Below are 22,338 nucleotides of genomic sequence, written 5' to 3'. Positions count from 1 at the left end.
TCTAGGCTTTTTTTTATGTGGTGGATCCAAAGTTTCTTCTTAACTGTGCTCAGCCTTCTTTGTGTTTAGTTATCTCACTGTAGGGAAACCGGACTTGACAGATGTGCAGGTGTAGCCGGTATCTGTTCTTTGTCTAGGTTGGTTCTATGAATACAGCTCTTGGATAAAACAACTAAGTATCGTTTACTAACTAATGAAAGTGAATCAATGTTGGTTTTAGTTGTTTTTTTTTTTCTTTTAGTTACAGTTTCAAAACTTATGAAGCACTTTCTACAGGTACAGTAAGTGTTATTTCTAAATACAGGCTTGACTGTTGGGATGTATAATTGCAAAGGTAAGGACAGATTCATTGACAGTGCGGTCTTGATGCTTTGAAGTATAGCCCTGGGCATTGAATAAGAACGCTGTTGAAATATCTCAAGAAAATACTCCAAACCCCTTTCATGACTAATGCTGAAAGAGTATTACAATCTCCCAGATCACAATAAACTGCTGAAATTTCTGTGAAGAACGAGGCACAAATGTGGTTTCTAGACATTTAAAGGCTCAGCCTAGAGTGTGCTGTTCTGACTGGCAGCTTCGGAATGTAACTATAGTAAATTTGATAGCTGGTACTGCTAGGAACGGCAAACTTGAAGGTATTTGTAAAAAGAGACTTTGTACATCTTTATGGAAACAGTCCAAGAGGCTTATGCTTAAACACTACATTAATATGCCAGAATAGGGCTGTACCCTGCAAATAACAAAGTTGTATTCTTTACTGCTTGTTTAGAAACTTCATGTGGCTTTTTGGCTTTGTTGTTGTGGGGGTTTTTTAAAGCCAGTTTCAATGAAATATTTTCTTTTTCATGCATTGATTTAAAATGCTGTCCTATATACTTACCTGAATACTGTTGAACAGTTCTTGTTTTTCTAAGTATAACTTATTTTTTGAATGAGCTGTTTGCTGCAAATTACTACATTATCATGGTTTTGACATATATAGGATTGAGCAATAAAATTTCCCATTTATAAAAAAACAGCCAAAATATAAAATGGTGTGTATATACACCTGAACTCTGCCGGCAACAAAACCAGCAGCACTGATTTCTTGTCCTCTGTTCAGTTCCTTAGGGAGATTCAAAGGCAAATGTAATTCTATGGTCAGAGACTGTGACAGCACCTTGAATATGTAGAATCTAGACATGCTTAGTAACATAATGTGCCCTTTTTATGTTTCCTCTGGGAACTTGACACTTGTGCTGGTGTAAGTCATTTAGGGTGGGGTGGATGGCACAAACAAATGGTGAGTTAAACCCCTCATTGTCCATACTGACTGCTTGTTTTGTTTAACAAAATAGCAGGGGAATTTGGCATTGTATGATACAACTTAAATTTAAAAAAACCTACTAAAACCAAACCACAACTGAAAAAAATGCCTTGTTACTGAGTTATTGAAGGTTGTTATTGAGTGGAGTTATTGAAGGATGAGATTGCCAGCTTTTTCTTCAGTACATACAGGAAGTTTATCAACAGTTTTGATACAAAAATGAGAAAAATCTGTCGGACCTTTTTTATTAAATACTTACTTTTAGCATTTTGGCATATTCTCAAAAATTAGTTTGAGAAATTGCTGGCAGTATTTGATGCTGGAAGACATATCTGCGTCCAAAGCTAAGAATGCTGTGAAACACAAGGAAGGCAGGCTGCTTTCAAGCTGTGCTGTAAAAGCTTAATTCCTTCATTTTTTTCTGCTTATTTGATTTGATTTTAGCCATAATTTTAGTCAATGCAACACTTCTAGTCAATAGGATGTATAGACACAAACAAGATGAACTGTTATTAGTTAAAGTGTTTGCAGTTAGAAGTCATAGAGTATTTTCTCCTCATTTGTCAAGTAAATGAATGATTTGAACTTAATTTTTCCTGTTCAGGTTCTCAAACAGATAAAGATATAAACAGTTATGAATTAATTCCTAAAACTTTTTTGTAGATGTTTGTTTAATACTCAAGCTTCGGGGAACTTGATCAAGTAGCGCTTTTTTAAGCTCTATACTTCGAAAGTTAACACCTGAACTAACTAAATATAACTGTAACCACAGATGGAGTTGTTCCTGTACATTTAACTTTGCATTGTAGTCATTCATCTTATGGTCCCAAAATACATTCCCAACTGCTTCAGACAACAGGGTGAGAAAATAATACTTTTTTTTTTTTTTCCCATGCTCAAAATCTGACTACTTAGTATTTGGAGCCATGATATTTCTTCTGAAGGCACACAAACAAAATAATGCTTTGCAGTCAAGTGTAAAATTAACACACTTGAGGGAAAAATAGAGGTAAAAATAACAGGAAATTAATGTTTTTCTCTGAAATTCCATGGGGGGAAGAAAAGTATTCAGTGGTGTTCTGAAACCAATGGATATTTTGAAGTACATGTAAGGGATTGATGTTTGTTTGTTTGTTTTTCAATAGAGAACAAACACTCGTTACCCGTGATTTAATATAGCTCTTGTTTAGGCTTTTTTCCTTTAGTCAGGAGAATCCTACATTAAAAGTAGGAATTGGAGTAACTAGATTATATAAAAGCATACTTTGGGAGGAGAAAAAAGAAGCTTTTATATAGATAATTTTCTGTGGTGGTAAGCTGTGTTCTTTGTTGTGGGAATGTAGAATGACGATTATAAAAATAAATTGATACTAGCTGTTGACTTCAGAAATTCTCATGAACCCTATTCACTTGCCCACTTTTAAGTAAAGCTTTCTTGTGATTACTGCGTGTTATAAACGTGTATGCTACTGTGAGCTTTTTCAAATACTTTGCTTAAACTGGAGTTTAGGCCAACATTAGTAATAAAAAATTAAAAAATATATTAGCCTATATTAGTCCAGTCTGGCACTAATGTGGATACGTACAGTCAGCCTTCATAATTGTTATATGTGTGCCTGTCTTTCTCTTTGCATGCTACAATTATCAGAAATCTATGGAAATTTGCAGACTGTTTGTCCTAGGAGACAACAGCTTTGTGGAAACTAAGACTGGTGATGCTCTTGGCTAAGGGGTCAGCTGGCAGCAGCCTGGCTCCTGATGGGGAGGACAGGAGTGAAGTGTGAAGATGTTTAAGAAATAAGATGACTTACGCTGGAACTGGTGGTGGCCCACTGGAGCGTATTGTGAGCACCTATGAGTGTGTTGCTTGAGGAGTGTGGAAGAAAATAACCAAAGAAGCTTTTCAAACGTTACACCATCAAGCAGTTCGAGCTGTATAATCTAAGTGGGAGGATTTGTTCGCCTTTAACAGGCAGGTGTGCAGTGGTAGTTTCAGTGTATATGGATAAAGAGTGATCATCTTGTTTTGGACTGATAAGTGTGTTTTGGTTAATGGATTTGGTACATGTAGAAGATACCTGTTGGGCTGTGAAAATAATAAATCGGTATTAGAGGTGTGCCCATCAGAAATCAAAGCTGTAAACTTCTGAAGCATTTTTCCCAAAAAATGCACTTGGACTTGGAGGAAGCAGCTCAGATGGATTTGTCTGTCTTAATAAGAAATGAGCAGGTGTAAGGGACTTTAGCAGGTACATTCCAGGCATGGTAGTCTACTTGATTGATTATAGTTTCCTTAATATTGTATGTCTTTTCCCTGTATTTGTAGTTTATTGAAACAATTCCTACCATCTTTTCTCTGCTGTTCACATACCTGCGATTTTTTTTAATCCCTTCATTAGTATTTGTAAGTGATTATTACCAAGTACCTCAGAGTCATATTTGAACAAAATAAATAACATTTAAAAAAAAAAGTGGCTGAAACAGAATTCCCAGCAGTTGAAAATTTGTATTGCGTGCAGCTTTCTTTCACATCTTAAGTGTTTTAGCTTAAAAAAAGTCATGTGGATTATCCGTGAAGGTAGTTAACTATTGATTATAGTATGTCACCAGACTGGCATGAATTTCAGAGATGCTTCTGTAAGTATGGAAATTTACTTCAGACACACTAATAGCAACATCGTACATTATGACATTTAAAACTGTATGTCTGGTGGGAATTAACCTTTCAGGCCATGGCTTGCATATAGGCTGGAATTCTACACATCTAACCAAAATTTTGAATAGCATCTAGGAATAGGCAGTGGAGCCATGGCAGAGCAGAAAATAAGGGTGTTTATGTCTGGAGCAATTTGCACATTCTTTCCACAGTAAGTATAATAATTATTCATATGAGCAGAAGACTTCCTAACTGATTTTCGCTCATGAAAGACAAGGATCCAGATTGCTAGCACTTTACTGGAATATTTGCAGCACAACACCAACTGAAATAAGGTAAAACACAGCCAGCAGACGTGTGTTGAAGCATCAAAATCACTCTCATACTTTGTACTTTGCAAGTTTGCCTGAATAGAGTATTTATTAGAAAATAATTTTCTTCATCTTTGAAAAGTCCTTACTAATAGCCTGTGAGCAGTCTTGGGAGTTGATGGAGGAAAAGAGCAGCTAATTGAATTGTAATAAATAACACAGTTTTTTCCCTGCTGTTATTTCATTTAACTGAATGTTAGTAGTGCATTACATGTCTTCATGAGGGAGATCGGCGTATCAGTTTCTTGTTTTTTAAGGTGAAGTAGTAAAGCTAGTATTTGCCTGTCATCTTTACACCAAACAAGATGTGGATGACAGTGTTGAAATTGATCATGATGTTAACCCATGCACAGCTTTTTAAGCTGTATTAGACACTAGTAACTGGTGTAGTTAGTACTCATGGGTCTGTGAAACATTCTTTGCCAGCTGTGTCTTGTAATTTGTGTAGATGTGGTTTTAAGTGTTGATTAACAGATTACTTTTTTTTTTTCCTCCAAATAACTTTCTTTGGAGGACTTAGAAACAAAATTTAAGTATTGGAATGTAAGACCTTTCCACCTGAAATACAACATGCATGCAGCTGCTAACATTCATTTCCATGTGCCAATTTAATACAACTAATCATGTTTTGTGTGCTATAATTCAAGGCCCCATGGTTGCTTTCTAGTCTGCTTGTCTTATGTGGTGTGTGTGGAAACCTGCAGTATATCTAAGAGCATCCAGCTCTTCAGCTGATCTTCAGGGTTGGCTTCCGTTGAAGTTAGATCATACCAGAGTTCATGCAGTTCTGCTGAGTGCTGGGTCTCTTTATGCAAATGTTCTGGAAAGAGCTGATTTTTATCAGGGTAAACTAATTTGGTGGTTTAATTTTTCCAGTGTTGATTGTTGTGTATGCAGAGCAACAGGATAGGGGATGGAAGTGCAAGTGGACTTGGGTGTTTCCCTCCCCGTTTCTGTCTCGGGAAAGGCATAGTCACTCCTGCATCCTGTAGTTCTTTAAGTGGGCTTTGGGATTTTTATTCTTTTTTTAATACTAAAAAGCTGAGAAAATATGGCAACTTGGTCTCTTTGTAAACTGTGCTTGCTTTCATCCAAATCGGCGAAATTACTTGAAGAAAACCAGCTGTTAGTTGTGCCCTGCTGTATATTTGAAATGATTTAAAGTGCTACAAAAGTGTATTGGCAAAGAAACTGACTGATGCAATGCAAGGATGATACTTCTACTTGTAAATACTTTGAGAAGTCTTAAGTAAGGCTGGCTTGTTGCTTATTACGTATATGCATATGTTCTCACAGGATTGAGATTTTAATCTATTTATTAAAAAGCATGATATTTAGAAACTCAGAAATGTGTGTCTTAAGCTTTCAGAAGGCCAAACTTGAGAACCTTTATATCAGGGAGTTAATTGTGGGTATATGGAAATCAAAGTAGTAGACAAGAACTCAACAGCTGACATTCTTTTTCCATGGGCATTTTGGAATTGACTACGTAGTATGTAACACAGAGCAATTATACCGATAACACTTTAACATCTGTTACTCCGTGTGTATAAATAGATGTGTTATTCACAAGGAATGCATCTTCATACTTAAATACCTGTCCCGTATGAACAGTCATGTTCTGTGTTTTGCTCTGGCTATAAACCTTTCCTGGATGTGTGTTTAACTCCTCGCGTACATGGAACAAAGCCGTTCTTAAGGCATATGTCAGAACTAGTAGAGAACAGTTAAGAGGATACAGTAAGGGAGAAGTTTTGCCTACGGGACCTGTGTACCGCTGCCATTGCTGTTTTTCCAGTGAACCTGGTGTTCTGCCCCTGCTCTGCTATATGATACTGAAATTTCTGAAATCATCAGATGTATTTCTCTCACTATTGACAGCATGAAACTGTAGAAAGTCTGCAGAAGCAATCAGAGAGATTGTAAAGTAATAGTTTCTGAATGCATACCTTCTTACCTATAATGCTTATGAACTTTTATTGTCTTATTATGGCAACTTAAATGTCGTTACTGTTTGACTGTCTTGCAAATTTGTGTATTTTGCTATTCTACACTATTGTTACTGGTTTTGTATGTTTTAATTTAGCCTTGTGCACATGTCCGCACTTACAGTACTAGAACTTTAAAGTTAAGTAAATCTGAGTTTGACTAAAAGGTCCTTTCCCATTTCAGGGAAAGATGGGGTTAAAAGCTGACTGTTCTAAACCTTTGAAAGAAGTTTTCTGTTTTCTAGGTCATCTAATTTTATTTCAAAGAACTCTGCCATCTAATTTAGGTGTAATGTTTTCTTTTAATGCATTGTGTTTTATGTGAAAACTTGCTGTGTACCTCCAGTCATAAACTATAACTAAATTTGCATTTTTGTGATACATTTTGCAACATTGCCACTTCCTGAAAACAAAACAAAAATGCCCTGAACATATTTGTTCTTGTATGTAAATTGAATGGCATTAGAAGGTTGGACAAGTAGCCTTTACAATAAAGGAATAAGTAACATTTTGCAAATATTTATTTTTAGTAATTGGCAAATTGTCTATATTATACATTTACATATGTGTGGGTTTTGCCTGATAGTAGCCTCCAGTCTACTTCTATTTAATAGATAAACATTGGAAAATATTTTACAATTCATTTTTAATAAACACATTATTGTAGGGAAAAAGATCTTGCGGATGCTCTAGAAGAAGGAGGCTGTGATCTTGAAACTGTGAGAAACATCATTCAAGGAAGGCAATTGCCTGCTGATCTGAGGGCCAAAGTCTGGAAGGTAAGTATAAGCATAAATCAAGAAGCAGGAAATACTTGGAGCTGTTTGCTTTGAGGTAAATGATTTAATTACCAGGCATCTCTACAAAAGATATGTAGTACTAGAATTTTAATGCGCATGTGTGTTCATTTAGTTTTAGAATATTCTTCTTTATTGAGTTAAATTACTGAGTTCAGTAATTGGGTAACTACAAAAGGACACCAAAATGTTTAGAGGGTTTTCTGTTTTTGTTTTCAGATTGCACTTAATGTTGTAGGAAAGGGGGACAGCCTAGCATCCTGGGATGGCTCTTTAGACCTACCTGACCAGGGTATAATTCATAAGGATTGCCAAGAGCTAATTGGTAAGTTAAGTTGCATGTAGATCACCTATGTGAAAACTACTGTATTCCCAGTTGTCTTAGGGCTTTGTTATTTGAATTAAATAATTTAAATTATTATTACATTTTGGAGGAAGCTTTGAGGAGTAAAATGAGAGAGCAGAGAAAATCACTAAGAAATCATAAGAAAACAGTACTTTATCTGCACTGTAACTCTGGGATGGGTGACATCACGGAATTTTAAAGTTTTAGCTTGTAAATGATAGTTTGCATGGTCATAAAGTTTCAGGAGTTGGAAAAAAATTACATTTTTTTTCATGTTCCATCTTTTAAATGAGACGCTCTTTCTGTAGTGTCCTTCAGGTTTTTGTCTGACTGGTTCTTAATCTGGAAAGCTGATATAGCACCAAAATGCATATCAAACTTTAAGGGAAGAAATATGTTAAACATTTTAGACGTTAAAGGACTATGTTTAAGAAATATATTTTTTGAATAGTGTTTTCAGCAAAAGTGAAAGGTTGTGTTTGTGAAAGCAAGAAGCTGCCAGGACATTGGAAATAATATTCCAGTATGTCTGTAAGGAGCTGCCACAGGATCTGGTTGGCAGCTCATCACAAAAATGGCTAAATCACTAACACCATGCAGTAGCATTAGTATCAGTGATCAGATGATGGAGTCAATGCTGACTGGTAAATTAGGGTAGTTCTTAATGGCATTGATAAGAGAATCTTCTGTTAGGCTACCTGTCATGCTTTAATTTATTCTTGCACAATTGAAAGTTAAGGCAGAGAGTGGAGTTACAGCATGGGTATATAACCTACCACTTTTAAAATGCAGTTCTGCGTTTTCTAGCTCTAGAATCTAGTAGGGCTTATTTTCCTTCTATTTCTGTACTGTAGGGGGAAGCTGGGAGGAAATTTCTCTTGTGTTATTTAATAACAGTGTCTTTTCAGGAAGATGGCAAAACATCCCTTCATAACATACGAAATGAAGCATTTCAATATCCGTTAGTTTTCCTGTCGTCTTTATTGGCAAATATTTTGTAACAGAAAACAATATTAAACTGATTAAAGCAATACATGTAATATTAGTTCAGAATGAAGGCTATATAGAGATGTCAGGTTTGGGTTGGATTAAATCTCTTCATTTCAATGCTTTAGCAAAGCAAGTAGTCTCCAAATTTGAAGTAAATCTTCAGATGGCATTTGGATTTTATGTACTCTTTTATTTTCCCAAGAGATGGAGGAAAGGCAATGCCAAATATTGACTGGCTTTGGGGAAGTATTAGAGACTTATGTAATAAAAAATTTATTAACAGTAATGAGACTCATGATCTTATAATTGAAGGGGGAAAATGTTCACTAGAAATTTAATGCCACTGCATTAATGTAGTGTGTAGTCATCTCTTCCCTCTGTCCTGGACATAACATGGTTATTACTTCTCTTACTGTAAGTCACTTTAGCTATAGTAAAATGGACAGAATTTAGGTATGGATTAAAATGAATTTGTGTGGAATAGAACCAATTGGATCTGATTGGATTAAACCAAATGTATTTTGAAAATACATAATTCATGGTGTACTTAATATTAAACTGAAAATTTTATGAACTTACACAAAAGTCTGGTTTCACTACAATCTATAATAAATACTGGTATATTTAACTGTAAGTTGTTATTTCGTCACATGGAGGAAGGCATAATTTGGGGTGTGGTACTGACATAGTATGTCTTAGATTGGTCGTCTCAGGTGAGGTGGATGCCAGTACTTCTTTGTGCAGGAAGATGCTTTGGAACTAATGAAAACTTAAGACTTCCTGTATGTATCCAACTCAGTAAGGACGGTATTTAAGAGGTGTTTAGCTTACCACCTTAATTACAGAACTGGTTTTGTACGGGGTTTTTTGGTGCATCATCCGGATGCAGCAGGATAAATAGGGGACATATAATCTTTTTATTGCCTTACATTTGTAAGAATCTGAAACAATATACTACATCTATATAAAAGATTATATATGTTCTTGATTAATGTATCTTCTGATTAGCAACAATACCAAATCAAATTTAAAAGCCAGGTGTAGTTGTATAGTTTAGTGTCTCTCTTTATAGTTACCCTAACAACCTCAAATTTAAACTACTGTTAGGAAAATTACTTCGAAGTAGAGATTTTTATTTATATAAAAATGGTTTATATGTTAATAATAAAACTTAAGTCTGTAAGCCAAGCTGATATCAAACTACTGATTTTCATGAATTTGCATGTCAGTGGGTTTTTGAGGAATGGGAGGTATGCGTTGTAGGTTGTTCTGTGTTGAAATTCAGATGAATTTTTTGATGTGTTCAGCATAAGTTATGTGCTGAACGCATCAAATAGGAATAGAAGAGGGGCATTCTGTTCATTAAAAGAATCTGCTTTGTTTCATAGAGACCCTAGAAAACTCAGATTTCTTTCATCCTGTTGTTGCAATATTTATATGATATTTAAATGCCTTATCCTACTGAGGTTATAAAATCACCTGTATTTTGTTGCCTTTTTGTAAGCATTTAGTCCAAGCTGCTAGTTTTCTGTTTGTCTGGTTTTGTTGTTTTTTTTTTTTTCCCCCAAGCAGTCCCTATAGGTGCAATTGTGCTATGAAATGATCTCAGTCAGTTTCTTTGAAAGGCTGTTAATACAGTTTATATTGCTGTGCCTGTTTCAGACCAGTTGTCAGTGCCAGAAGAGGAGAAGTCAGTATTACTTTTGGATATCGAGTCTGTTATTACTTTTTATTGTAAATCACGCAATGTTAAGTACAGTTCTTGCCTTGGCTGGATACATCTACTCAAACCTCTGGTGCACCTTCGTTTGCCACGCAGTGATTTGTACAACTGCTTTTATGCTATCATGAATAAATTCATTCCAAGGTAAAACTCTCTTTCTTTTGCCTGGGTGATATTTTTATCGGCATTAAAAGTATTCTCTGAAATGATGTGCATGTTGGTTTCAAGTAGAGTAGCAATGTTTGTTGTCAGAAACTTGTCAGATTCCTTTGTATGATAATAAATTGAATCATCTTTCACTATGCGTTGGTTTGAAGTCCAGGAGATGGTTGAGTTGGTTTAAGATCTAATAAAGAGTTAGCATGTCACTAGTTAGACATAGACTTGATATGCCTTTTAAAGAACAACTGGAATTTCATGCTATATGAAAAATTGTTTAGGAACTATCTAATTCACATATGTTATATGAAAGCATTTTTTCTTCCCTTTCCTAGCATTTTTGGTACCTAAAATGCTTCTATCCTTGTCACTTCAAAGTACTTTGGAAGCATTAATTAAGTCTCAAAATCTCTTTAAAAGAAGTGATTGATATTTTCACTGTTTATTCTACTGAGCTGGGACTGAAATAATTTTTTTAAGTTGTTAGGTTTTGGGAGAGGGTGAGGGGTGGTGAGCTTTTCATGCTGTTTTATAGGTGCTCTTACTAAAACAATTTTTTATTTATATTGGAGTAGCACCATGACAGTCCAGTGAGGCTACAGGGTCTTCTGATTAAGACCTTGTGAAATAACGTATGGATAGTCTGTAATTAAAGATCTTAGTCAGATTCCCTGGTGAGGAGATTGCAGTCCAGCTGCTGGATGTGTGTCCATAATACGAAAAGTGCACATTTGGTGTCGTGGCAGGAAATACTTATCCATCCTGTCACTTGACTCGGCTTGTGTCTGTTTCTGATTTAAAATACTGTTGGGCTCTGAACTGCTTGGGGATAGTGGCATTATGGTCATGTAACTCACGTACTTTCAGCCACAGAAGCCTTTCAGAGTGTCTAGTATTTGAGTTTCTCTGTAAGAACCTAGGTGGTGGTTCAGTGAGATGTAGACGGTTTTCTCTTCCCCACCCCCCTCCCCTGCAAAGGCACAGAAAGACAATTTGTAGTAGACTTGCAAATCTTTGCTTAGATCAGTTTGGTCTTGATTTGATATTTGAGTGCTGGACCATCATTACTATTTAATAAAAGTTTCATTTTTAATTTTTTGCTATTTTTGTTTTTTAAGTCATATGCTTTTTGGTCACATTTTCTCACATTTTGTAACTATCATTAAATATTTATTGGGAATTTATTCTAACAGAATATTGTCAACAGGTGAGCAAATTGTACAGCATGATCTGTTGGACCACATTTCTTCAATTTTTAATTTTTTTTTTTTTTTAAAGAGCATCTCTAGCAAGCCAAAGGAAGAATGAGGGCGAAACCCCCAACATAATAAGCTATTTTAGATGAGGGAGGTTTTGCTGTTTTTCTCTTGGAAAAACAGTTACTCTTAAGGCTTTTGGTATAAAGTGCCCTGTGCATACCTGTCTTTCTTTTCCTCCTGCCCTTCGTCTAGAATGGTAAGTTTTGTGAACTAATAAACAGCTGATATGGAAGTCCTTGGTTGTCAGTATTCTTTGTTTGGGCCATAAGCAGAAGAAATCAGATATGCAGTTGAGTAGATGATTTTTGTGAGAGCTTGTAAGGTAGTAAACTAATTAAAATGTGGCAAGTGGGTAATGGAAGTGTGTCTCATCGCAGGGCCTACTTGAGGATGATGCTTACATTACATCAGTGTTACCTCTAATGGAGGGTGGAAAATAGCTTCCTTTTTTTTGTTTTACAAAAACAACAGCAAACAAAACCCAAACACCCTACCCAGGAAAAAAAAATACTGACAACAACAACGACAAACCACCCTCTCCTAAACTAAAATGTAGGTTGGTTTCCAGGGCAATTTACTTTTGTTTAGCTACATTTTTAATTTTTTTTGCTTTGCTTTTTTGTTTTTTTTTTTACTAGTTCTTCCAGTGGCTGCATCTGCTGCTTCCATGGGGCTTCTGGCTAGGAAGTAACAGATAGGCACAGGAATTCACAATTCCTGATAACTGGGGGGGTTGTTGGTTTGGGGGGGGGATTGTTCTTGCATGGTTGGGTGGGGTTTTGTTTTGTTTTATTTAAACGGGGTATTTGTTAAGGATTGATTATTAGTATAGGTACCAGAAGTAAAAAAAATTGAGCAAAACAGTCAAGAAAAATATCTAAACGAGGTTGTTCCATTGCCAGTAGAAATGTGGAAAGATTCTTTTTGAAGTTATTTTTGGGTATATACCCATTCTTAATGTTAAAAGGTGGTAAAGAATGACTTGACTGACTGGAGTAATTGACCATATTAACCATTGAAACAGAGTAATTTGCAAATCTAGCTTCTTATGCTAAATTAATTAATACTTTTCTTTTCACACTTTTTGTCCTGGTAACTTAATGGGAAGTCAGAGTTCTTGCGATAATTTCAAAAAAGAATCCCCATGTATAATTTGCTCTGAATGTTTACATTTCACCCACATAGACTTACCCTTTTTTAAGAAAGTTAGGCTGATATTTGTGTTTGGAGATCTGTGTGTCAAGTTTCACATAAGTTTACTTAAGTTTTTAAGCACTTGAGATTTGTTCCTGATGTCTTTAAACAACTATTTCTTTATTTTAAATATTCCTTTATTTCCTGCTTGATTAATTGACATTTTGTAGTTATTCATGTATGAATTAAGCATCTTTTAACTTCACTTTGGCTGAAGGAATGATTTATATGTTATTAATTCGGTTTTTAGTTAACAATACTAATGCCATGCTAGCCCTGTTTAGATATTTAAATCTCTTTTAAATACTTCTGTACTATATACTCAAAGTATTGGCAGTATTTTGTTCTTTCTCCTGCCTTATTAATATAGTGGGGCGTTCAGTGTTTGTGGGCTTTTTGTTGTTTTGTGGGGCTTTTTTAACTCTTGAGGTAAGTTGACTTCGTGGTCAGTCCCTGTGAATTAAAAAAACAATATAGGAAATTGCATAATCACAACTAATAAAGAATTGCTGTAAGTCTGATAGCTGGATAGTGCTGGGGGGATTTATGATTTTCACTGCTACTTTTTAGGGATTGTTTTATGAAGGGAAGACCATTTCATCTGTTCAGACTGCTTCTTCAGTACCATGAGCCTGAACTCTGCTCCTTTCTTGATACTAAGAAGATGACTCCAGACTCGTATGCACTCAACTGGGTAATAAAGTGAAAGTAGGGAAACATCATGAAAAATAAATTCTGTTAAAATTTAAGTATGTGTTGCCAGTTTATGGAAGAGTAGTACAAGAGATTAGAACTGCATGTATTGAAATAAATTGCATGTTTTAGTGTAGTGTGGGCTTTTTCTCTTCAGTTGAACAGAAGGTATGAGATCTTGTTAACATCACATTTTTATTGTACTGGATATTAATTGAGCCACTTATATTAGGAACTATTGAAATAAGTAAGAATTACAGCAACTGATGTACTCAAAAAATAAGAAGCTGTGATGTTAGTTTTTGTAGTGGGCAGCTATATGGTTATAGATACGGATAAGCATCAGCCTAACGAGTCTTTTAAAGTCAAATTACTAATAGTTTTAAAAACCTCCATGCTAATATATTGGACTGCCTCCTGTGGTGTTGTGCCTTTGAGATATAGGTGCATATATTTTACAGTTCCTCAAGAACTGGTCACTTCCTCCTGACCTTAACTTCAAAACTGCTTCAGGTTGGGGGTAGTTATAAAGGCACTTACCTCTGTCACTGTTTTTTTTATAGAGTTTGTGCAGCAAGACTACAAAATAAACCAGCAGAATTCTCATGTTTCAATGCTACTTAGTATATGCAATGCAATACAGTGGTTGCAGAGGCAGTCTGTAAATTAATAAAGAAGACTTTGACCCATGAACTCTTCTAGGCTCTTTCATTCAGAGACCTGTCATTGCCTTGTTATTCAGGGACATTTTGTCTTCAGTTGTGTTTGGTTCAGAGTTGGATAGCTCTTCTTACCACTTGTTACAGGAGTATACTAGGAAGTGTTGAAATATTCCATGATAGTGTTTATAAAAAGATAAGTGAGCTTTCAAAAGCCATAGCTCTGTTCATAAAGAATTTGTTTGCATCAGCGAGTCAGTAGGACCCCAGTGAATCCAGCTGGTATGCATTTCAGTTAGATGTGACTGCAAATATTACCTGGCATGTATGAAAACAAGTTCTTACCTTTTCTTTTATCCACTTTGAACTTTGCACGTCAGAGAGGATATATTTTTAAATGAGAACATGGGAACAGGCACAGTTTGTTAAATGGTAATGAAAATTTTCTGTGCTTGCAAATGTTTAATTACTTAGCTATAAAGCACCATAATGGAACATTAAGTCAAATTAATGTGCAACCATGTTCAATTAGCTCTGTTCAGCTGTGGAAAACAGACATTGTTGTTTACAGGATCCTTTCAAAGTCCTGTTTGCTAAGCTTGTTGAGTAAATACATTCTCTTATTATTGTCTTGTTGGTATAATCGGTATTTAGGAGTGGCTATGAGCTAAACAGTATTCCAGCCCAATTGTGTTCTCTCTGGTTGAATTTGCAAGGCTGACAGTGTACAGCTGAGTTTGCTTTCACAGTAGGTATATTTATTCACAAATAATCTGTACCATTACTGCTCTGTTTCCATAAAAATTGTTTTTGAGGGTAGAACCATCCTTCAATACATGGTGCAAATGTATGTTTTAACATAATTTTGTTTATTTTGTTTTGGATATCTCTGCTAAACATGTTACCCCAATGAGATTGTTTCTGGTTATTCCTTTCTCACACCATTTTCCAAATTTATAGCTTGGAAGCCTCTTCTCATATTACTGTTCAGCTGAAGTCACTCAGGCAATATGGGATGGATATCTACAACAAGCAGATCCATTCTTCATTTATTTCTTAATGTTAATCATCCTCGTCAATGCAAAGTAAGTATAGTTAATTCTTGGAGATGTTCCTTGCTGACAGTTTTAATTCACTTTTGTTTTGGGTTTACTAACTTTATCTATGCCTGTAACTTCACTGTTTTCAGAGACGTTATCTTAGCACAAGAATCGGATAAAGAAGAAATGATAAGTAAGTACTTCTCATACATAGCTGCTAGTGAAATATTTGCCATATAGTGTAATCCCTATTGATTATTATTTTTCATTACTAAATAACTGAATTCTTTATTTCCCTGTGATTTTTTTCATTAATAAATTCCCTCATTTACTAACTACTTTCTCACTGCTCTTCTGTTGCATCACGTTTCCTCTGTCCTTAACATTCTTTTCTTCTGTTTCCTTTTAGCATGCCCACACTTGGGTTTATATTTCAGTTTGGAGTCAAATCACCATGTTTCTAAACCCAGAGCAGCAGCTTTCAAATCATTCCTCAAATCTTCTGCATTTGTTGCATTTTTCCAGATTATTATCTTTGTATGCACTTGATTTGACCCCAGTTCATTGTTCTTGTCTTACCCTCTTCTGTTTTTAAAGAAATTACACTAAATTTCTTGTGAGCCTATTTCACCTGCCTCTGTTTTTTTACATGGCATAATACAATATAATTAATAATCTTCTAGTAGTTAAAAATGAGGGTGGGTCCTTGGAATTTTGTCTTTGCTATATACTGCAGAACTGTACCCTTGTACCATTCTGGACATAACAGAACTACTGATTAAATACTGTTTTAGAGGATTCTCTTGGTCAGCCCTCTTTAGAAAAGGCAGCTGACTTAGTACTACAACTGAAAGCTAAAAGTATACAGAGGTAAAAGTGTGGTAAAAAAGAATCAGCATGGGAAGTTTGAACTCTAGCAGATAGCATAGGTTTCCTGTGGATGAGGAATATTTCCTGTATCTTCTTTTCCCACCTGGTGAGTGAATCAACTTTCATGTTTGTTTAATAAACTCAATTGTGTTGTGCCTTATTTAAAAATAAGATATTTTATTGTGTGAAAAGATGTATGGTCCTTCTTTTCTGTGTCTGAAATAATGGTGCACTCATGTTTTCTGTATATCTCAGAATTCTTAGAAGCTTCGCCAGCCAATCTTGATTTAGAGGATATAGAAGATCTCTTCTCTTTGGCACAATATTACTGTAGCAAGACTCCAGCTTCCTTCAGGAAGGTAATAAAGTAATCTTGATATTCTCTCACTTTTGGTACTGTTTAAGCTCCTTGTGACAGTAACTGAATATTTCATTGTGATGTGTTTTAAAACATTTTTTTCATGTTGTTACTCTGGTGGTATTTACTGTTAGGATCTTTGAAAGATAAGAAGATTAACTGAAACATGTTAGAGAGAAGCTTCCCTTCAATATTCTTATTTCATGACTGATGACCTTGTTTTGCAAACCAGGTTCTTGTAAAAACTGATGAAGCAAAAATGCTATACTGACACAATTGCTTTGTAGTAGACTGCACAGCAGTCCTAGCTGTACTTGTGACAGCAAACAGGAAAAAGTCACTTTCTAGAGATAAAGTTGTCATCACCTCCACTGTTCTTGCAGTTCTTCCTTACTCAAGATAACTGACTTCAGTGAATCCATGAAATAAGTGTGATTGATGGTTATTGCCTTTGGCTTGTGTGTACTTTGTCTGATGTGTGTAGACAGGTATGTGAGAGGCATGTGAGATTTTTTGGGAAGAAAAAAAAGCCAAAACAAAATGTTGGCATGCTCAGAGTGGTAAACAAGCATGTTTCTAATGGAAGTTCAGGCCTTGCCATGATTTGCAGAAAGAATTTCCATTAATCAAAATTTTGACTATGTGGACAAAGATGTGCGTGTATCAGGCTTAATGTTGTGACATGGATATAGTTTTACTTAAAGCCTTCACATCTAAAGACAATGGCTTCAGTTAACTTTTCTTTTCCTTGCCTTATTAGGACAACCACAGTCTTTTTGGCAGTAGCTTGCTGGGACTCAAAGATGATGATACAGATTTGAGCCAGGCTCTCTGTCTAGCAGTTTCTGTGTCTGAGATTCTTCAAGCAAATCAGCAACAAGGAGTTGGTATCTGAATTACTCTCCCCACCCTCAATTTTACAGAAAAGAATTGCTTTGCTTTGTGTATCACATATATTTAAGTGCTAACAATGCAGATGAATATTTTCTATCTCAGGAAAAAGTATTCTTGTTTTGAAGTTGTCTCCCTTATAAATCATCTGCTGATGCAATGCATTTGTGCATAACAACTAGATCTACAGCCCAGGGGAGCTTAATACAGCTGATTTGAATCTGAGGAGTGGGAGCTTAAAGGAATAGCTCACTAATTTGAATACCTTTCCAAATGTAACTATTGTAAAGGAAAATTTAAAACTTGCTACTTGGCACCTTTAAGAAGAATTCCATTATGAAATATCTCCTTATGTCAATGAAAGGTTTAAAAAACCAAAAAAAATTGGTTAAAGCTATTTCGGTAGTTAATTGCAAACATACTTACGTGCCTGGACTTCACTTAGAGCATTTAAGACAAATATATGGATAACAGTGTAGATAGTCAATAAGAAAAACTGTAATCTATTGGCTTTTCGTAGCAGTTTCCAGGCCCCAGGTTCATCATGCATACTTTTTTTCCCTACTGCAGGTAAAGTTAAGCATCTGTTTAGGTCCTGTTATCGGTATGTGCTGTGCTGAGTAGTAATTGACTGTTGGGTTGGGACTTCAGAGTTGTCCTTTCTGATGTCTTGTTGATGCGTGCCCTCATACCCACCATATGTGTCTCAGTAGAGGTGAAACAATTACATTGTGTGTATTGCACTTGGGTGATCCTTTCTGATGCACAAGCTGATATGTTAATGGGAAGTCACTATTAGAATATTGTTGGTGGTCTGTTAACTGTAAAAGTTGGGTTAATCAAATGAAATAAGATTTTTTTCAATAGCTGTTAGCTCCCTTGAGGGGTTCCTATAGTATTTGAATTAGTATAAAAATATAATTGAATTATGTACTTTTCCACCAACAATTACACAATTTCAAAATTGTCTAACAGGCAAAATCTTTCTCTTTCAGGAAGGTGTAAGATTCTTTGTAGTGGATTGTCGTCCTGCAGAGCAATACAATGCTGGGCATTTATCAACAGCATTTCATTTAGACTCAGATTTGGTTTGTATGCTTTTTGTTTCTTTACTGATTTTTTTTTTTTAATGCTAAGTTAAATAGGAGGAGACAGAAATGTCTGTCTTGAAAAATAAGTTATCCTTATTTTAGACTCCAGTCTGTGGACTGCAGTGTCTAGCTATGTGATGAAGTTTCAAAAGTTAGCTTTTCTGAAGGAGGTTGGTAGAACCATTATTTTACTGAGAAGTTTAGTCCTTAATGATGTTAGATTTTGGCATTCCATATTTCCTGTTCTTTGGTTAGAACTGGAAACTCATACAGGCTAAAGACTAGACATGGCTTGGAGAAAGAAATCTCTTTGTAGTATTATCATTTCGAGTGAAAGGTGTCATTAATTTAACAAGTAGTGTTATTTTTCTTTTATTCCCTAGCCAGTCTTACTGCAGTCTGCTTCTAAGGAGCTTATGTCATTAAAAGGATTTGATAACTTCTTGAAAATTTTTGCACTACAATATGAGAGAGGAAGTGCGTTAATTTTGGGACTGAGATGTACGACAGCCTAATTACTTTATTAAAGATTTTGCTGCAGTTTCCATTTGATTATGAATTGCTAACTGAATAGCCAATCTTACTTTTCCCCCAAATCACTTAGGCTTTAGTTGGATTACAGTGTATTCTTCACTTCTAGATTAACCCTCTACTATTTCATTTCCAGTCTCTGGATGCTGTATGGAATGATTTCTATGTATATACACCATTAAAAGCTTTTTTTTTACCTTTCTAAAGTTAAGAAGCTCAGTCCTGCATCTATTATCTTTACCTCTCTAATTAAAATGATGTATTCATTCATTTGGTAGTATTTGCACAAGTATAATTATATAGGAGAGAAAAGGAGGCCAAGGGGAGACCTTACCACTCTTTATGACTACCTGAACAGAGGTAGGTGTCAGTCGCTCCTCCCAAGTCACAAGCAATAGGACAAGAGGAAATGGCCTCAAGTTGCACCAAGGGAGGTTTACATTGGATATTAGGAAAAACTTATTCACTTATCAAGCACTGGAACAGGCTGCCCAGGGAAGTGGTTGAGTCACCATCCCTGGAGGTATTCAAAAGATTTGTAGATGAAGCACTTAAGGACGTGGCTTAGTGGTGGAGAGTTGGCAGTGTTAGGTTTATGGTTGGACTCAATCTAAAAGTCTTTTCCAACCTAAATGATTCTATGATTCTGTAATATAATGTTCTGGGTTTTAACCTAGATCAAAAGTTATTTAGGAAAAAACTTCCCCTGTGGTATGTCAGTGTCCTGCTAGCCTTAATCGAACACCATATTCAATAAAATAGAAATAACCATTATAAATCATCAAATAGGAGGACCTTACTGGCACCTAAAAATTCTAGGTATTTAAAAGGACTTCAGAGCTGTAAAGTTTGAATTTGTTGTGCTCAGGCATGTATAAATGTGGAAATCGGTCCCTCTGCCATATTGCCAACAATGCAACATGAATGTTGCAAAGACACTTTTTTCCACCATTATTTGGTGTCTGCAGAAATAAACTAACATACGTTAGCTGCATTTCTTTCCTGGGGAGAGCAGGATGGAGTGAGGGAGAAAAGGACCGTTCTCAGTGTTCTCTTATGTAACATGAGGTCTGGGTCAGGTTGTCATTTTTTTGGTGTGTCTTGCACAGTGCTGATATTGCTTTGTTTGCGTTTAACAAATTATAACCATTTTCAAAGTTTGTATCTTTTCACAAGTTGTGTTACAGTATGTTGGTGTCAAATAGGTGTTTTTGTTTGTTCATTCCACAGATGCTTCAAAACCCATCAGAATTTGCACAGTCTGTAAAATCCCTATTAGAAGCACAAAAACAGTCGATTGAGTCTGGCTCCATAGCTGGTGGGGAACATCTCTGCTTCATGGGAAGTGGCAGGGAAGAGGAAGATATGTATATGAACATGGTGCTAGCACACTTCTTACAGGTACAGCTAAATTGTTGTGGTTTTTAATATCTGAAATAAAGCGTATCTGCGCATATCACTGATACCAAATGGTAAAATTTTCCCTTAAAATCACAGCTGTTCTTTTACATTACTCATGTTTACAGTTGTTATGAAATTAACCCATGTTTCATTACAATGCTTGCAAAACTCATTCCACAAATTGTTGCTTCAACCAAAAATGTATTTTCTGTTGCAGAAAAATAAGGAGTATGTAAGCATTGCCAAAGGAGGATTTATGGGTAAGCTTGTTAATAATGATCTTTGGCTTGAGAAAACTTGATATTTTAATGGCGTTGATATTTTTATTAGGTTTGGCTAGAAATTAGCTAAATGAACAACAAATAGGTCTCATTTGCTAGGTTTTTGTTTTGTGTAAGTCAACACTGCACTTGCATGTTTGTGTTTAACTGTCATGGCTTACCCACATTTCTGAATGGTGAAAAATTAATACAGGAAGTGGGGAAATTCCCTCTTTCTTCTAATGTATCATTCTTGATGTTTAGCCTCTGTAAATTGCAGATCCATATGAACATGCTACTTCATAATTACTGTTAATTGTTGTTGTGTTTTCTTAGGTTATCGGTTCATAATTCTGCAGTTTATGTTGCTGGAATCAATGAGGCTGTACCACAGTATGAGCCTAGAGGCATTTCTAGTCAATGTGTAGTGTCATAACAGCTAGCTTTAGAATCAAAGCATTGATTTATTTTTAGTTGCTGCTGTATTTTAACTGAAAATACTAAAATAAAGATTATCCTAATAATGCCTTTGTACCACTGAAAGAAAAGCCTGGGATGATTTTAGCGGTATCTGAATTTATCTGTCTTATTAAACCATTTGGAATAAGAATTGTTACTGATTAGCCTTGGATATACGGTATTTTCATCAACAGACTAATTCCAATGTTTTTAAATGGCCTTTTAACAGCCCTCCAGCAGCATTTAGCAGATATCAATGTGGAAGGACCAGAAAATGGATATGGTCACTGGATTGCTAGTACCTCGGGCTCAAGAAGTAACATAAACTCTTCTGTTGATGTAAGTGAATTTTAAGCTGAAGTTGTATAGTGGGATGGGAGCCCCAGGTGTACTGAATTTTTTTCTTCATATTCCTCATTCTGTTCTATAAAATGCATTACTGCAGGTCATGATTGTTTTCAGTTGTGTGTTTAATTTCAAACTATGTTTACTGTCCAATCAGAGGCATCCTAAACGTTTTTATCCTCTTGAAAGGAAGAGCTTGTAGAGAACTTGCTGTAGTCGTTCTCCAGCAGAATATATATAATGGACAATTCTTTTCCTGGCTCTTCTTCACTTTGGGAATAAGTTACTATGAAACTGTTATATAGTTTCATGGGAAAGCTCAAAATTGTATCTTTTCTACAGATGATATGTTGTACATTGAATTTGACTTTTAATTTGGATACAATTTATCTTTAACAGAATTCCTTCCCCTCCCTATTTTCATAGCATCATGCTCAGTAGTAAGGTTTGTTAAGCTTTCTTTATTGGGTCATCTTTACCTCAGATGCATATTGTTGCTGTAATTTGATAGAACTCTAGAAGAGTACTTAATGCTGTAATTAATCTTCTACTGAGTACCAGAAAGTAGATTACTGTTTCGTAGTCTGTTTCCTTTCTTAACAAACTAGAGATGAAACAACATTATTTTTATATGATTAATCCTGAGAGGAGTTACTTTTACAGGGTGATTCTCCTAATGGTTCAAGTGATGGAAAAGGAGTAAAGTCTCTGGTGAATAAAATGACAGTTGCTTTGAAGACAAAATCTGTGAATGTAAAAGAAAAAGTTATTAGTTTTATTGAAAATACATCTACTCCAGTGGACAGGTACGTCAATTATACCTCACTGGGAATTAGCAGTGAGGAATGACTTCCCATTTCATGTGGCTATTTTGTAAATGTGAAGACTGTGCTAATTAGGAAAAGGATGTTATCTTCCAGTTTCAGCTTTTAGATTTCCTACCCCTGC

The 22,338-nt window shown here is 35.5% G+C and overlaps 1 protein-coding gene across 4 annotated transcripts in view; it reads left to right on the top strand.

The window, feature by feature from the left end:
• The window catches only part of TBC1D23 (TBC1 domain family member 23), a 35,946-nt gene that overhangs the window by 1,021 nt on the left and 12,587 nt on the right, over positions 1–22,338 (top strand). For all 4 annotated transcript variants that reach the window (XM_037378342.1, XM_037378343.1, XM_037378341.1 and 1 more), the window contains exons 2-14: positions 6,992–7,103; positions 7,341–7,446; positions 10,120–10,324; positions 13,363–13,486; positions 15,105–15,229; positions 15,334–15,377; positions 16,310–16,413; positions 17,173–17,295; positions 18,299–18,391; positions 20,156–20,326; positions 20,544–20,586; positions 21,275–21,384; positions 22,054–22,196. In XM_037378342.1, the coding sequence (XP_037234239.1) occupies positions 6,992–7,103; positions 7,341–7,446; positions 10,120–10,324; positions 13,363–13,486; positions 15,105–15,229; positions 15,334–15,377; positions 16,310–16,413; positions 17,173–17,295; positions 18,299–18,391; positions 20,156–20,326; positions 20,544–20,586; positions 21,275–21,384; positions 22,054–22,196 (1,503 nt within the window). The remainder of the gene's footprint in view (positions 1–6,991; positions 7,104–7,340; positions 7,447–10,119; positions 10,325–13,362; positions 13,487–15,104; positions 15,230–15,333; positions 15,378–16,309; positions 16,414–17,172; positions 17,296–18,298; positions 18,392–20,155; positions 20,327–20,543; positions 20,587–21,274; positions 21,385–22,053; positions 22,197–22,338) is intronic.

Source organism: Falco rusticolus, chromosome 2, assembly GCF_015220075.1.
Source record: "Falco rusticolus isolate bFalRus1 chromosome 2, bFalRus1.pri, whole genome shotgun sequence".
Lineage (NCBI taxonomy): Eukaryota > Metazoa > Chordata > Aves > Falconiformes > Falconidae > Falco > Falco rusticolus.
Note: the sequence above shows the minus strand (reverse complement) of the source record. Positions and strands in the feature narration are given on the sequence as shown.